This window comes from Pipistrellus hanaki (assembly GCF_964339955.1).
Source record: "Pipistrellus hanaki genome assembly, chromosome: 12".
Taxonomy (NCBI): domain Eukaryota; kingdom Metazoa; phylum Chordata; class Mammalia; order Chiroptera; family Vespertilionidae; genus Pipistrellus; species Pipistrellus hanaki.
The window spans coordinates 55085292-55102845 of NC_140514.1; the positions used below are offsets into that span (position 1 = coordinate 55085292).

General features: G+C 47.8%; 1 protein-coding gene across 1 annotated transcript in view; it reads right to left on the bottom strand.

The window, feature by feature from the left end:
* The window catches only part of FER1L5 (fer-1 like family member 5), a gene marked incomplete at its 5' end in the record, with an annotated part of 51841 nt that overhangs the window by 22211 nt on the left and 12076 nt on the right, over positions 1 to 17554 (bottom strand). Inside the window, 15 exon segments of the mRNA XM_084900983.1 lie at positions 954 to 1082; positions 2561 to 2655; positions 2725 to 2807; positions 2900 to 2943; positions 5628 to 5696; positions 6825 to 6877; positions 7342 to 7465; positions 7653 to 7768; positions 8621 to 8651; positions 13826 to 13876; positions 14622 to 14684; positions 15305 to 15433; positions 15535 to 15644; positions 16089 to 16143; positions 17253 to 17361. Coding sequence (XP_084757109.1) covers positions 954 to 1082; positions 2561 to 2655; positions 2725 to 2807; positions 2900 to 2943; positions 5628 to 5696; positions 6825 to 6877; positions 7342 to 7465; positions 7653 to 7768; positions 8621 to 8651; positions 13826 to 13876; positions 14622 to 14684; positions 15305 to 15433; positions 15535 to 15644; positions 16089 to 16143; positions 17253 to 17361 — 1261 coding nt within the window.

Genomic DNA, 17554 nt, shown 5'->3' on the forward strand with positions numbered 1-17554 from the left:
CCTTCCAGGACCTCCATCACCTGCCCCCTCCCCCACCCAGCCAATCCTGACTCCTTCCCTTCCTGAAACTGAGCAGGAGGGTCTTCTTGATGGTCAGGTGAGGCTGTGGTTGGGGCACCTACCTACACCGTGTTGGACCACACCATTCTTCTCCTTTTAGCCCAATGCTCTTCTCAGATGAGACTGAGTGTGGGCAGGGGTGCATGGTAGAAGTTGCATACATCCTTTCTTGTCCCTTCTCAAGCCCCCTTCTCTCATCTGCTCAGGAGCCTCTTTCTATCATCTTAGCCCCTCCCTTGTTTCTGTTGCCAACCTCTGCCCTACTCTTGCCTATTCCCAGTCTGTTCCCTAGCTAAGGTCTCCCTGTCTTCAACACAGCCCCCCTTCTCCCCTCAGCTACCACCTGATCTTGTCTCCCTCCATTTCCCAGCCAAGTTGCTATGCACTTGTCTCCATGCAACATCTGCAACGTCTCTCTCCCACCTGAGGCAGAAAATGGGCATCAGCTCAGGGGAATGTGTTTCACTTCTTATGTCCTGTTAGTTGGTGGCTCTGATCGTTGAGTCCATTTGGAACCAGCTCTCTCCTGTAAAGCTCTCTTCCCTGTAACTGTACCACTTTTCCTGAGTGAGTGAGTGACTCACCTTACTCCCTCCTGACTATTCTCAACACTTTTCTGCCTCACTGGCCTTCCCCCGCCTTCAGGAAGAAGTTAAAGTTTCTTAGAATACTTTTTAGAGTCTTCCTGCTTAACTAGATGACACTGTCCTTAAGCCAAAGCCTTATCTTGTCTTTACTAGGTCCCTGGCCACCTGGGGTTCGGCACAGCAGGATGCTCTGGCGGCTCAGGAATGACTCATGTGGATGGACCACCACCCGCACGCACCCACGGCCACACTCAGCTTGTGGCCACTGACTGGGGTGGGCAGAGGGCCCCTTTCTCCCTGGGTTACCTCTACACTGGTCACTTCCTGGGAGAGGTCATTTATCCGAGTGTCTGGCTGGGACTTGGTGCTGATGACTAACTCCAGGAAGATCCGGCCTCGATACTCCAAACCGTCCTTAACAGAGCTGGGGATACTCTAAGGTAAGAGAGAGGGAAGCGGGGGGAGAGGGGATGAGAGAAACAGAGCACGCCAATCTCACAACACCTCTGCAGTAAAGATACAATTGTCCGGTAACTTCACCCCAGGGAGGAATTCCAGACCCAGACACAGTGTCCCGGAGACCTCTAGGCCAAGCATGTCAAACTCAGAGGCCAACACAGGCCAAATAAACAAGAGTATGTGGGCCAGAAAAAAGCAAAAGCTTCAATTTTCATAGAAATGTAGGTTTATTTTGATGGAGACATGCTGAAATAAATGAGTAATCATTAACATAAAATCATAGAACATTATAATAAAAATTAATATTTTTTATTGAACGTTAATTTACCAGACACTGAATAACTGCACAAATTAATAAGTATAACGCAAATAAACCTGTTTTTCTTGTTCTCTAAAAACAAAATATTTCCTGTTGTGCACACCAAATAAGTCAGTCCAAGACTAATGACATGGCCATTGGCTGCTAAAATATTTGCTGCTGGTATTAATGTGTAAGGTACATTAAGGGAAATGAATGCAACACAGTTATAGTAATCAGTCATTAGTAAACATTGTAGTTCATTACTAATAATTATGTATAACAGGATATTGTAAAAATTAAGTTATGAAATTTTTATTAAAGCATTTCTTACGTACCATTATATTGGCTGGGCCACAAAAATATTCGTTATGGGCAGTATGTGGCCCACTGGCTATGAGCTTGACATGTTTGCTCTAGGCCCTGACTCTTCTGCACCCTTCAGCTTGCTCCTCCCCCTCATGCATTTGGCCTGCAGATCCCATAAATGCTTCCTGCTGGAAGGGCACTATGATAACTAGTGTGTGTTCTCCCTGCCTGGCCAATCATAGCATATCCTGTGCCTTGGCCACAATTATTGGCCCAAGGAAAGCACAAGTGACCTAAGGAGACCAATGAGAATGCTTCCCTGGACCTATTAGAGTCCCGGGAACACAGTACCAGCATGGAAACCTGACTGCAGTGGGAAAGAATGAGGCCAGAATTAGACAACAGCAGCGATGAGAGTTGGAGAGAGCGGGAGAGTCTTCTGATGGCATTGAGGTTCTGGAGCCTGCCTCTTCCTCACTCAGAGGCCTTCCAGCCCCATTCCCTCTTGTAGGTCAATTGGACTTGGTTTTCTGGCGTTTGTCACCAGGTCTAAATAACCCCAGTGCTTTTCTACATTTACCTTTGCTGCTTCTTTTGTCTCATAGGTCCTTTCCACCTGTTGAAAATCTTACCCGGGATCCCATCTCAATGCCCTCCACCTGTTCCTTTCTTGTGCCATGGCACACGTCCCACACATTCACCATTTACATACAGGCTTCACGTTCTCTACCAGCATGTGGCGGGCAGAAACCAGGGCCGGATCCTCCCCAGGCATTCCCAGGCCCAGTGCCTCACACATGGTCGGTTTTACCTCCTCTGTTCCCTAGAGTTGACATGAGAGGCTTACAGCGCCTTCTTCTTGGATCTTGAAAGGGGCCTTTTTACCCCCATGGAGAGTCAGAAAGCTGGGGCCAAAGCAGGGTAGGAAACCAGAGTACATTCCTGCAAGAAGAGAGGGTGAGAGGGCGGCCAGGTGCGAGAGGCACTGGCAGGGGGCTGGGGGCTGCTTGCCTTCTATTTCTGCTCCGGTGGACGAGATCTGGTTGAGTATCAGGCTGACAGTCCCGATTTCACTCCAGAATTTGCCCTTGGGGCTGGAGAGAAACGCATGCTGCTGGCTGAGCCCCCGGCCCAGCTCCGATCTTCCCCTCCTGGCATGTTTGCCAGCCTCCACTCGCTTGCTCACCAGTCCCAGACTCTGAACTTGATGTAGCTGGAGAGGCAGGGCAGCTGCAGGGGAGGCGAGAGACACAGTGGGTTTGTGTTCGTGCTTGGGGGGTCCAGTCCTCACAGCGACCACAAGCAGGTGGAAGTCTTGGGTTTAGGTCCAAGGCCTGACTTAGTTACCAGGGAGCCATTAACTACAGCCAAGATGAATTTACCACAGGAGCCTCTGGACCCCAAGCTTTAGGAGCCCTACTGCATGGGTCCTTGCAAAGCCCTGGGAGAGGCGAGGGCTGTGTCTCATGATCATTTTGTATTATTGTTCTTCATATGGCTCCCTAATTGCATAAGCTCGGGACCCGGGAGACCTGGGTCCTCTGGGACTGTGGATTTCATGACTACAGCCCTCACTCAGCCCTGCATAGCCTAAACACCAAACCCTCTCCCAGGGGAAGTCTTGAGCCTAGGATGTCTCCATCATGTCAGCAGTTAACTTCAACCAGTGGGTCATCCATCTCCAGAAAGAGTAAACAACAACGGGTATCCATGGAGGGGGAGGTGTCCCATGTTCCCCGACCTGCACTGAATGATCTCCTGTGCCAACTGAGTCCCAACAGCCCCATCAGCTAGGTGCTATTCTTAGTCCCAGTTTCAGACAGGAAAGCTCAGGCACAGAGCTGAGTTCCTGAAGTTCTCATGTTAGGTGCGAGGGCCGAGGCAGCCTCAGAGCTCCTGGCAACATGGCCAAAGCCCGGTGAGGGCCGGGACTGTCCCTATTTGCAGACAGGAAATGAGGCCCAGAGAAGCAGAGGGACTTGTTCAAGGACACACAGTAAGGGTGGAGTCAGGATTGGAACCCATGCTTCTGAGTCATCTACTCTGCTACTGGGTTCCTTTAATTAAGACAACAAAAAAGTCCATGTTTAAACAGCTGTCAGGATGAGCCTGTCTTCTCAGCCAGGGCCTCCTTCCCTCAGAGCAGTTCCTGCGGGGATCCTTCCAGTTCTTCATCCTCCCCATTCATTCCCCCTTCGCTGTGCAGGCTGGGGGCCAAGGGGAGATAGGGAAAGGCTTTCCAGTTGAACAGCTGGGTATTAATAAATGAGGAAGCCGAAACTGGTTTGGCTCAGTAGATAGAGCATCGGCCTGCGGACCTGGGTTCAATTCCGGTCAAGGGCATGTACCTTGGTTGTGGGCACATCCCCAGTGGGGGTGTGCAAGAGGCAGCTGATCGATGATTCTCTCTCATCGATGTTTCTGACTATCTCTCTCCCTTCCTCTCTGTAAAAAATCAATAAAATATATTTAAAAGTAAAAAGAAGAAATGAGGAAATTACCCAGCTGAAGGAAGAACGTTGGCAGTGGAGACATGAGCACCAGCAGGCACCAGGTCTTCCAAAGCTATGAGTCCACCAAATTCAAATTCACGGGTGAACTACCTTTCCAGCTTCCCTGTTGGAAATTCTCCTCTCACTTCCTTGCCTTGGCTCCCCTCCTGTCCTGGGGCCCCTGGACTATAAAGTGGCACACCCCCCATTTCAGTAGCGCCCCCCTGCTGTCTGCCTTGCTGGGGCCCTGACCAGCTGGCCTCAGAGGCTACCGTTTGTGTAGGGTGATGACATCCTGCCACCTCAGAGTGAGGCTCACATCTTTCTGCTGCATTTCCAGAGGGAGGACCAGTAATAATCAGGCCTGCATCCATGTGGTCCCATCCTGGACACTGTGTCCGGTCAGAAATGGGTGAGGGCCCAGGGGACATATGGATGCTGTTAACTGTTGGAAGGCCTCTTCAGGGATGGAGGAGGCCTGGCCTGGGCCACTGGCTCTGAGCCTAACGGCAGCTGAGCATCTGAGGGTCCTGCCGCATCACAGGTGAGGGTGAGCTTGACAAGGGTGGGGGGTGAACTTGGCCCTCAAAATCTCATCCCACTTTAAGAGTCTATAAAATCACCTAAGGAGGTAGGGATTACGTGGAATGGTTAAAAATGATGACTCACTAGGAAGCAGACTGGGGAAGCTTCTAAGAAAGTGAGGAGGAGGCTCTGAAGGAGGGAAGAGGGAGCTCTTTAGTTAATTTCATGTCTCACAAATGTAAGTAAGGAACCAAACACTCTGGGTGGCCGGTAGACGGCACCCAGAGTTCCGTGCCTTGCGCTCATGAAAGTGCCCAGGTTCCCTCAGACGTGCCTCCCTCGCTGTGCACACGGCTCTTGGAAGCCTGGCTGCCAGGGCTTGAAGAGAACCGCATCCACACCATTGACAGGTGACCGAGAAGGACTGCAAGGCTATAAAAATCAGGCCTCAGGACGCCTCACAGAAGAGCCTCTTGGGCATTTAGTGTAGGAACCAATAGCCCAACCACGTTGGGCCCATGGTACCTCTACGCCATCAACAAAGAGCTGACATTCTATTCTGGGCATTTGGCCTAGGAGATAATGCATACTACAATTTAGAATGAGTCTTACATTAAATAACAAAACAATCTTTACGAATGTAAGTGAGAGGACACATTTAAGTTTTCTGGCATGCTCAGTTGAATGGCTCACTTATTTATTAATCCTGGATGCAGTACGGTTTTCCATAATAGTCCCGGGCTTCCTCGTGCTCCCTATCAGGCAGAGCCCTCACCCCTCAGGTGCTTCTTGTGCCCCCCCCTCCCTTTTCCACCACACTGATACACACACCAACACCCAAACCTCCTTTCCGTTTGTGGGGCAGGGGAGGAGGCAGGCATGATGAGAGGGTAATACCTGAATCTGTAAGGTCAGGATCTCGTTCCAGATGGGGTTCTCGGTTTGGGTCTTCACCTGTGTCTTCAGCTGGGAATATCCCAAAGCGGTGTCAGTGCCAATCTGTCCCCTGCTCCCTCCACAGGCCTCACCTTCCAGCCCTTCGGGTCTGCCCGCAGGAGGACGCTGACTGTAGCCCAGGGCTAATCATGGGACGCCCTTGGCCTAAAGACACTTGGACAACCTCTCACCAGCTACAACTTCGGTCCTTTGTGCGCCTACCCAGCTTCCGATCCCTTAACACTTAGATTGTGTCAGATAAACTCTATGATCCCAACAGAAAAGTGGTCAAAACAGCTCCAACAGCAGCAGCACACATGGTATCTCTTCTCGAAGCATTATTTTAAAATCTAGTCTTAATCTAAGCAGTCATGTCAGAGAGCTCAAAGGGTAGTGGGACTGGCTAAGCTTTGTAATACACACTCAGAAAAGCACTGACATATTAAAATTTTGAAAAATAAGTTTTAACTATCACTGAAGATCATCTTATCTAGATCCTGAATCCAAACCGTGCTCAGAGTGGTGGTCCTAAGGTATGTCCACTACTTCCTTCAAAAGGCGACGCTAACTAACCCCTCCCCCTTATATATGGGCTGGATTTAAGGACTTCTAATAGGTAGAACAAAATGGTGGAAATGATGGTTTTTAAATTCTGAGACAAGCCTACTTAACGTGAGCCCAGCATTCACCGAATTTGAACACAGGATTCTTTTTGCACAAAGCATCCATCAGCACACTTTGGAAAATGCTACTCTGTTCATAGACATTCATGGAATGCCAGCAACTCTCTTGCTAGAACCCTCAGTTTATAAATGAAGGAACAGAGGCTCAGAAGGGATGGCGCCGGGTTCAGTGAGGCTCATTTGCAGCCTGTTGCTTCATTCAGTCACTCACTCATCAGGCATTTGTGTCTTTGGTTTTCAGGGGCATCTTCTCTGTGCTGGGCCCTGGGCACTGGGCATGGGGCACGGCTCTGGGAGACGGGGCTAAGCCATGGCTCCACCTTCACTGAGCTCCTGGTCCAGTGGGATCACATGGCCCTTTAGTGGAAGAACTGGGAGATGATTCCTGGGGTCCTGCCTACCAACCGAGTCTTACCCCACACCATGTTTTTCTGGGTGACCATTTCTCTAAGCCACACACCCTTTCTACACTTACCTTTTCCCCGATTAGTTCCACTTCCAACATTGGACTCACTAAATGGTGTTTCTCTGTAAACAAGAAGTTAAAAGATTTCTGAGACAACAGTTTTTTTGTTTTTCTGTGTGTGTGTGTTTTGTTTTTGTTTTGTTTTGTTTTTGAGGACAAGGAAATGGAGAGGTGATAGAACTTAAAACCCTCCCCCATAATGTGGTTTGGCGCCCCCTGGGAAGACCTCTCCCATTTTCATTGTCTTTGTGTTGCTGTTCTGTGGCATGACCCATAAAGGCAGAGGGATGGGGCTGGCGTAGTGAACCTCTGCTCCCGAGCATCAAAGACAGGCCAGGAATATACGGCCCAATTTAATGGGTATGATAGGGTTTGCATAAAACTACTCTTGGTGGATTTTAGCTTCACCCTCTCCCTCACCCCAGATCTTAGTGTCCATGTGGGACAGGCAAACCCCATGGGGACCTAGGGTGCCACCATGTAGGGCACCTCAGAGTTGCTTCCTCCCTGCCACCCTGACTCTCACTGAGGTGAAGGTCCTCTGCACAGTAGATGAAGAACTGTAAGTAGGCCAGGTTCACCGGGACTATTGTTGACTTCAAGATGTGGATTTTTGTGTCATCGACATCATAGGGCAGCTTTTGATCTACCTGGAGAGACCAGAGAGCTGGCAGGGTCAAAGTTGCAGGGAGGTCACGGCCACAGCCACTGGGGGAATAAGTGGACAACTCTGAAGTGACACCGTGGACAAATGAAAGCATGTGAAGGCCCAGGGGTGCCCCACAGAAGCAGTCAGGGCAGGAAAGGTTACTTGGGCATGGGCGGGGGCAGCCTCACCGGGGCCTGGTCTCCCACACCGAGAGCACAGATGGTGACCTTCAGGTAGCCTCTCACACCACTGTGGGGTTCATTTGGTTGGCAGAGGCCTAACCACTTCCTCTGGAGTGCGTGATCTGGAAAGTCAGAGGGTCCATGGGAGACCAGCTTCCAGTTTCCATTATTCTCCCCTGAAACCTGGCTTTGTTTGTGTGGGAGAGGAGTGTGCAAACATGTCTCATATATCGGTTGCTATCCAGTAGTAGGACAATGAGAGTCACTCCTACCATTAAGCCAAGATGGTGCACTCACCAGGCTGCCAGCTAATGCCGTTAGAAAACAAGGACCCCTCTTTCTCATTCTGGGAACATAAAGTTGTTACGATCCTGGTCTGAGAAAGACAAGCATTCTCCCCAACTTCAAGTCCCAGCGTGAACCTGGTATGTTAGCCAGGTCACAGAGGAAATCTCTGCCCAAACTTCAATTCCCCAATGAACTCAAAAGCAGAAAGTCTGGCCCTGGCCAGGTAGCTCGGTTGAAGCGTCATCCTGATACTCCAAGGTTTCAGGTTCAATCCCTGGTCAGAGCACATATAAGAATCAACCAATGAATACATAAGTAAGTGGAACAACAAATCAAAGTCTCTCTTTCTCTCTCCTCTCTCTCTCTCTCTCTCTCTCTCTCTCTCTCTCTCTCTCTCTCTCTCTCTCATCAATAAATAAATAAAAATTTTAAAAAAGAAAGTCAGCACAAGCTGCATTAAAATATTAGCATTTGACCCAAAGTGATTTCTTCAGTTTTAAAGAGAAAGATGTTCTTACAAAACAAGATAAAATGCCATGAAGCACCATAAAATATTATCAAGTATGAAAAATAATTCACACCCTTGACTACTCTCCCCATATGTTGAACATACAAAGATTTTATGATGTTTTGACACATGGCCTGGTCTTTTTCAGAAGGCACACATATTTGCAACTTTTACCTACCTGGAGAATTGTAGATAAAACCAATATCTGTCTGAAAAGACAAAGAGTGGAATAAAGATTAATTAGCACCTCCCGCCAAGATTCGTAATACTAGCTATGCTGATGACAATATTAGCCACTTGACCTGCCCTAACTTTTTAAGTCTTTGCAACAAGCTGGAAGTTGGTCCATGTCTCCTTCATTCTAGAGGAAGATAGTGAGTTTGAGGGAAGTGCTCAAAGTCTTATAGCTAGTAAAAGGGGAGGCCTGGATTGGAAGGACACTTAACCACCCAGCAGCACTGCCTGGATGGGGAAGAGAATGGTCAAGAGAATTGTTGGCAGAGAGACTATGAGTTTTCCTTTTCCTGTGAGAAGGTCTCTGACTGAGGCTGGAGGATGTGATACAGCATTGATGTGCTACGGAGCAAGGCCACCCCTGTAACTAACATCTGAAGGGTCCACAGAGCAGTCCCCAGTTCTGCATATTAGGCCTGCTTTAAAACCATACCCCCTTGGATTGAGTAGGCAAAGATTTCTTAGATGCAACAACAAAAGCACAATTCATAAAAGAAATCTGATAAATTGGGCTTCATTAAAATTTAAAAATCTTCTGCTCTCTGAAAGACACTATCAAACAAACGAAAGGACAAGTCATATACTGGCAGAAAATATTTCCAAATCATATATCTGATAATGGGCTTAAGAATATAGAAGACAATTTCAAGACTCAATAGTAAGAAAACAACCCAGTGAAAACAAGCAAAAAGTTTGAACAGACATTTTGAACAGATAAAGAAGATATATTCAAGACAAATAAGCACATGAAAAGATGCTCAACATCATTACGTAGTCATCAGGGAAGTGTATCACCATGAGATACAACTACACGTAATTAGAATGACTAAAATAAAATAAGATGGACTTTATCAAGTGTTGATGAGAATGTGGAGCAACTAAAACTCTAATATAATATATCTCTGATGGGAATATAAAGTGATAAAGCTTGTTTGGAATTTTATAAAAACACCATTAAGAATTTTCTTGCCGAAACTGGTTTGGCTCAATGAATAGAATGTTGGCTTGTGGATTGAAAGGTCCTGGGTTAGATTCCGGTCAAGGACATGTACCTTGGTTGCGGGCACATCCCCAGTTGAGGGTGTGCAAGAGGCAGCTGATCGATGTTTCTCTCTCATCGATATTTCTAACTCTCTATCCCTTTCTCTTCCTCTCTGTAAAAAAAATCAACTATATATATATATATATATATATATATATATATATATATATATATATATAATTTTCTTTAGTCCTACCCAGTTCGGCTCAGTGGATAGAGCATCGGCCTGTGGACTGAAGGGTCCAGGTCAGGTGTACATATCTCGATTGCAGCCCTGGTCGGGGCATGTGCAAGAGGCAACCAATCAATGTGTCCTCTCACAATGATGTTTCTCCCCCTCCCTTCCACTCTCTCTAAAAATCAATGGAAAATATCCTTGGGTCAGGATTAACAAAAAAACAACAGTTAACCATACACCTACCATTAGAGCTAGTCATTCTACGTCTATGTATCTACTCCAGAGAAATTAAAGCATATGTCTACTCTAAGATTTATACATCAACTAGAGACCTGGTGCATGAATTCGTGCATGGGTGGTGTTTCTCAGCCTGACTGGCGATTGTGGCCAATTGTGGCCCATTGGGCTGGCCAGCCAGGGGAGGGACTACGGGAGGTTGACTATGGGAGCACACTGACCACCAGGGGACAGCTCCTGCATTGAGCATTTGCCCCCTGTTGGTCAGTACGCACCATAGCAACTGGTCAACTGGTTGTTTCAGTTGACAGGTCATAATGGTCACTTAGACTTATATATATAGAGATATTACAGCAGCTTTATTGTAATAGCCAAAAACTGAAAATAATCTAAATGTTCAACAGATGAATGGATAAACAAACTGTGGTATAGCCATACAATGGAATACTACTCAGCAATAAAAAGAAATGAACTATTGATGTATGAAAAATGGATGAATCTTAAAATAATTATGCTGAGTGATAGCAGTCAAACAAAAAAAGTGCATGCTGTATGATTCCATTTATATGAAGTTCTAGAAAGTACAATCTATAGTTACAGAAAGCAGACCATTGATTGCCTGGGGATGGGAGGGGGTGAGTTGAGGTTAGAGGCAAAATCTACAAGGGGCACAAGGAAACTTTTGGGGATGGTTGATGTGACAGGTATGTTCATTATCTTGATTGTGACGGTGGTTCCATGGGTGTATGTACTTTTTTAATGTATCAAATTACATATTTTAAATGTGTATAATTCATTGTATGTCAATTATACCTCAATAAAGCTGGAAGGAAACAAAGCCAGTCACCCCTAAAAAACAACACCCAAAACTTCAGCCATCCCTAAGGAAGCAGTAGCTCTCGGCAGTGGTCATCAATAGCTGTTACCAACACAAAGAGAGAGACCAGCAGACATCTGTGCCTCCTGCTGAAGCCATCTTGCCAAACAATTGCCCCAAGTCTGGTGAGGCCGCCTCGAGATGAAGAACCTGGGCAGAAGGACCTGAGAACTGGTCCTCTGGAGATGCAGTCAGCAAAACCCAGATGGGGCAGCGGGAGGGGACTCTATAGGACAAAGGTGTTTCTTTAATAAATAAATTGGAAGGAAAAATGGGGATGGGACCAACAGGATAAAAGAGTCCTGATAATACATTTTAAGCAACTGCAATGTATGCACCTGGTTTGGGCAAACTGTAAAAGGAATTCACAAGACAATTAGGGGAATTTGAACACCAAATTAAAAAGGTTTTTAATTAAATGCGATGGTCATATTTGTTATGCTTAATAAGATATGTTTTAGAACTGCACACTGAAATATTTTTAATTAAACTGCCATGTACGAGGTCTGAGTCAAAGTAATTCATTGGGGCTGGGGAAATGGGCTGGATAAAAACCCAGTTGCAATGAATTGGTGAAGCTGAGTGATGAGGAGGTGGGAATTTATACTATTCTCTCTACTTCTGTGTATGTTGAAAATTTCCAAAAAAGTGACTTTTTTTTTAAAGCTCAGATTTTTTTCCAACCTCTGTATTTTACTCAGCAATTCATATGATTGGTTATTCTCTGAAAATTTCACAGTAGCCTTTGTCAAAAGCACAACATTTTATATATATATATCAATAATATATATATATATATATATATATATATCAATAATATATATATCAATAATATATATATATATATATATATATATATATATATATATATATATATATATATATATATTATTGATATTTACAGAGAGGAAGGGAGAGAAATAGAGAGCCAGAAACGTCAATGAGAGAGAAACATCGACCAGCTGCCTCCTGTACACCCCCCACTGGCGATGTGCCCACAACCAACTTACATGCCCCTGACCGGAATCGAACCCAGGACCCCTCAGTCCGCAGACCGACTCTCTACCACTGAGCCAAACCGGTTTCGGCAAAAGCACAACATTTTTGATCTCCTGCTAGTTACTCTCTAGAATCTTAATTTCTAAGCCTGCACTGTGGCTTGGAGAGTAAAATGGGGGGGGGGGGGGGGGGGAAGAGGAGGCAGTTCAAGACTGTACAAGTGCTTATTGCAATTAGTGAGAAAGTACCCTAACTTTAATTTGTCCTAAATTTGCCTTTTCTTAGGTTGATGCTGGGCATATTCTCTACCTTTTCTCTGCACTCGGTACTTTAAAAATGCCGTTTTTATGCCAACCAGTCTGGCAGAGTAAGGGATGGAGCCAATAAATTAGTTGACAGGGTCTCAAAAGTCTGACAACAACTTTCAGAATCCTGCACAGCTGGCTACCGAACCTTAATTGGACCTCCTGGCTCCTCCCTCTAGTTGGGACCCTCTTAATGCTCTTCCTGGCACTATCTTTGGCCCAGGCATCCTAAGAGCCTTTTCCTCCTTCCTCCAAAACCACATTCAGGCGATTGCCAACAGGTCATAGGGGAAATGATGCTATTCCAGACCCACACCAGATATTAACCCCTTCCTCGATCACCGATTAATTAGGGACATTTCTATTAATACATCCCACCTAAGCACGAAGAAGTCACAGAAGAACGAGATCGGCCTCCTTCATCAACCTCAGCTTATAGGAAGCCCAGCTCACAGGAAAAAACAACCGGCCGGACTGTTGGGCACATGCTTTATTCTGTGCTCCATTATACCCAGCTTGGGGCTCTCCCGCCTCCCGGATGCTCATTACAGGTTTCGAAAGACATCAATAGCCTTACCCAGTTTCCAATGGACCACCTACACCCGCCTCCCACCTGCACCTGGTCGTCCCGGTTACTTTGGCCTTTACGGTAGACATAAATATCCCACTCCGCTCCTCTGGCCTGCTGATGGCATTTTGTTCTCGGCCCTTCTGTCACAACCGTCACAACAAATTTAGGATCATTACCACTTTCAGCCTCATGTGTTCCTCCTGCAGCGACACTAACAGGTGAAGTGCTTTTTGTTGGTTGCCAGGTTGCTTAAATTCGAATAAAAATACAGGTGCCTGCTTAAATTTGAATAAAAATACAGATGCCTGCTTACATTTGAATGCGCGTACACAATGACTACTTTTCAGTATACTTTGTCCCTGCAATATTTTGTGAGGGGGCATGCAGTGTTTGGGACATACTTCTATTTACAAAGTCCTGCTGTTTAACACTCAGGTTTAATGGGGCCTCCTGTCTTTAACCTGGCAACCCTGCCTCTTCTGATCTTCCTGGATTTGGGGAATCTGCGCAGCACTCTGTGATGTGTAAACTTTCCTCATCTCAGCCTGTGTCTGTCCAAAGCAAACTTTTTGGTCTGTCCTCATAGGTAGCAGCCTGTCTGGTTTCTCGGCCTTTTTGGATCCTCTGCTTCCGTTTCCCGGAGACAGAGGCTTGAACTGAATCTCATTATAAGTGTGGGGACGTCAACATGGCACCCAGCGTTCTCATGAATGTGAGGTGCCTTAATCCTCACAGCAGCCCTGTGGCTGAGTAAGCCATCATCCTCATTGCAGGAAGCAGAGGCTCAGGATGCCTTGTCTAAGTCACCCAGTAGGCAGATGGATTCAAAGTTGGATCTTTCGCTTGAGAATCCAAGTCCTTTCTGGCCCTGTGGGTGGAGCCCAGGGTGGGTGGGTCTCGGTGACCCTTCCTCAAACCTCCCCCTTCCCCCAGTGCTCACTTGGAATCTGCCGATCTCCGAAGTGGCTCTTATCCCTGAGGCGTTCTGCACCTGCAGGGGAACGGCCAGAAAGAGTTCAGTTCACACAGCCCAGCGTCCTCCGCCAGGGCAGGAGCTGCAAGGGCACATTCCAGTAGCGGGTTCTGTACAGCCACACAGGCTTCTTCTTCTCAGAGAAACCCTGTGGGGGTCCGGTTTTTAGCTCCATTTCCCAGATGAGGAAATGGATTAAAGAGGCCAATTCACTTGCTCAACCCAAAGATCAACACAAAGCCAAGTGTGCCACTCGACTCTCACCACCTGCTGTCCTGGTGTTTCCCCTGTGCCTGTGTTCCCACAAATGTGGAAACTTTGAGGGGGTGGCCTCCTCTTTCTCCTCAGCCCTGTGCTGGGACATACGAGGTATCTGATAAACACATGTTCACCACTGTTCCCGGGCTCCTTCTGGTAGAAGAGTGGAATGTGCACCCCCCCCCCCCGGATATTAGGGGTCCTCTGGTGCCATGAGAGCCCTGGTACAGGGGGAGATGCTGCTTTGTTCACCTCAGTGTCCAGGTCAGGGCCTAGCAGTTGGTATTCCATATTTGCTGAATGAATGAATGAATGAATGAATGAATGAATGAATGAATGAGGGTCTGGGCTGCAGGAGAGTGAAGGAGGTGGTGGAGATGCTGCCCTGGGGTCAGAAAGACCATCTGCGGTGACTCTGGCTCTAAGGGTGGGGCTGGGGGGACTGAAGTGCTTCCCTGGATTGAGGTGGGACAAGAGAGTGGGCCCATTTTTTCTGGTTCTTTACCTGGATTAAGATGGAGTAATCGAAGAACTTTGCAGGAATCTCATAGAAATTCTGGAAGAAGATCTGAAGAACAGGATGGGGATGAGTTAGTTCTCAGTGAGCCCCAAGGTAGCTTCTTCCTGTCATGTGCCCATTTCAATATCTCTCAGCCTACACTGCCCTCACGCTCCTCCTCCTCCGGAAGCAGAGGCCTGCCGGCCCCTGGAGGGTTTCTGCCTGGATAAAGGGCAGGGTGAGGGTTTCCAGAGAACCTGCTGTGAGCAGCTGGAGGCCAGCTAGCGCCCTGGAGTGGAGAGTGGAGCCTCTGTCTCCTTCCAGATTGCCCTGTCAGTCCTCTCCACCACCACTCCCTCCTTTCCAAATGCAAACCTGGCTCTGTCACTCTCCTGCTTCAGTCCCTCTGTGACTCCCAAGTGCCATTCATGACAGACCCCAGTGCATTGTGCAGGCTTCCCTCCCCCCATCTACAGTTCTATCCATCATTCCCGCAAATTATCCATCTGTGGTCCCAGTGCCAAGCACAGTGCTCCACCCTCTGTAGGTTCTCGGTAAGTGTTTGTGGAACACAGGAAAACACTCCAGTCCAGGAGCAAGCTGGCTGCCTGCCTGCAGGAAATGCCCAGCTCAACGGGCTCAACTGGCCAAAGCGCCCCATTCAGCCCTGAAGGGCAGGTGCAGCCCACCTCGTTGAAGAAAGGGTTGCTTCCCATCTTGGTGCGGGTGTGGTTCTGATGGCCTCCAATGACCACCTTCACCAATGGCTTGAGGTTGTTGCCCATGAGCTGGCGGGCTTCAAACACCTTCACTTGGACCTACCGGGGACAAAATGAGACCCTGAGGTTGGGGACTTGTGGAGAGGTGGGATAACTTGGGGACACCATGAGGTGTCGTGAAAATTCCATGGGCTTTAAACCTGAAAGTGCTGCGGCTTTGAGGACAGCTCCTTGTGTGCGACGTAGCTGGGAGCCATCTGCTTCTGCCTGGCTGCTTCCAGGGCAGTTACGCCCAGGAGGTCTCTATCTCCTGGGGAAACACAGTCCAGGGTCAGCTCTCAGGGCTGGCGCAGGACATTGAGGTATTTTCCCCATTTTATCATTCTATCCCCAAAGACTAGTTTCTGACTGAAAATATGGCCAAGACTTGATAAGGGCACATGTCTGCCCCAGAACATTCCATGGGCCCCCATCTATCCTTAGTAACCCTAGGCCCCACTCTCCACACATGGGGGCTCTTGGAAATGGCCATCCTTAGCTCTCCCTGCAGCCCGTAGAGGATGCATATGTAGAGATGACAAATGGACACATTAAGGGGACAGATAGCCTCAGCTGTGTCTGGGGATCTGGCCTCTACACCCTAACCTGGTCACAATCCTTCTGTAGGCCTCAAGGGTTGGGTCTTGAAGGTCCCAAAATGCCCATCCAGCTATAGATGGGGAAAGGCAGGGGTAAGCTCCATGAAAAGCCATACCTGTCTTCTCAATATCCTGGCTGGTCATTTGGGCCACATTTAGGGTGATAGTGCACTACAAGGCAAAGACAAGGGAGCTATACATCAGACCATGCGATCCTTGGCCAAGTCCCACACTGAAACGCAGCCCAGCCTGGTGGGCTCATGCCCACTTCTCCAGGGTGGAGTGTGCTGGCCATAGTGCAATGACACACCATGGGGCCTTGTGCAGTCTGGGGTGCAGGGAAGCTATAAACTGAGAAATGGAATAGGCAAATGGACAATAAGCCAGAGCATACAGGCAAACAGAACTCTACCCCACCAGCCTAGGAAACCAAGCCAGTGTCTATAGTAACCAGCACAGAAAGCCAGTGTGCTATAAACCAGACTGACAGGAAGCCAGACCACTAGCCCTAGCAACAATCCAGGAAGCCAACAACAGTGATCAGCCCCAAATGGCCAGGACTGGATTAATAACTGCAACTGCCCTAATTTTTGTCCGCACTTCCAGCTTAGGACTAATCGGAGAAAGCCAAATGTGCACCCTAACCAATCACATATGATGCCCAGCTTCTAGTGACATCACTTACAGCTTTCCCAGGCCAACAACCTCCCATCCACATGCACCGGAGTCTCCCCTTTTTCGGCTGTAGTTTCCCCTCTCCTCTGCCTGCCTTCGAGTCTCTGCCAAACCCACGTGATGGTGGCCGACTCCCTTGCTATCGCCAGTTCTAAATACATACGGTAGCCTTTGCGGGTTCTCATCTGATTGGTCTTCGTCTGTTTCCACACGGCTTAGCCACCTCCTCTGGAAAGCCTTCCATGTCCTCCAAGCAGAATCATTCATCCCCTCTTGACCTCAGTGACCTAGCTCTCTCCACTCTTGCCCACTGTGCTGGAGCACTTGTGATCTGAGTGGTGCCTACTCAAATAGACGGTGGGTTTTATTCTCTTTAGTATCCCAGGCCTAGCACTGTCACAGACACCCAGCGGATGACCATGTAGACAGTCTAAGTGGGCGGGCGGGCGAGTGGGGAAGTCAGGGAGAAGGTGGCAGTGTGATGGGACCCCTGAGCGCAGGACACAGTCTCTGGAGGAGGTCACGGGCCCTCTGCTGGAGCAGAGGAGCCCAGTTTCTCGGGTTGTCTCCAATCCTCCAACCACCCTTCCTGGGACTCAACTCACATGTGTGGGCTTCATGGAATGGTTGAGGAGGGTCAGGTCCTTCACAAAAAGAACTTTTCTTGGTTTTATCACCAAGGGCTTGAGCAATATTGTGACCAAGCCAATGAACCTGGGGAGATAAGGAGCAGGAGTGGGAGCCTGAGCCAGGAGAAGGGTGTCCTTCCCTGTCCCAAGTCAGGATTTTATCTAGAGCCGGTTTTCTCTCCTAGAGGCTGTGTTTTCTTTCTTTCTTCCTTCCTTTCTTTCTTTCTTTCTTTCTTTATTTATTTTTCTTTCTTTCTTTTTAAAAACAAGATATTTAT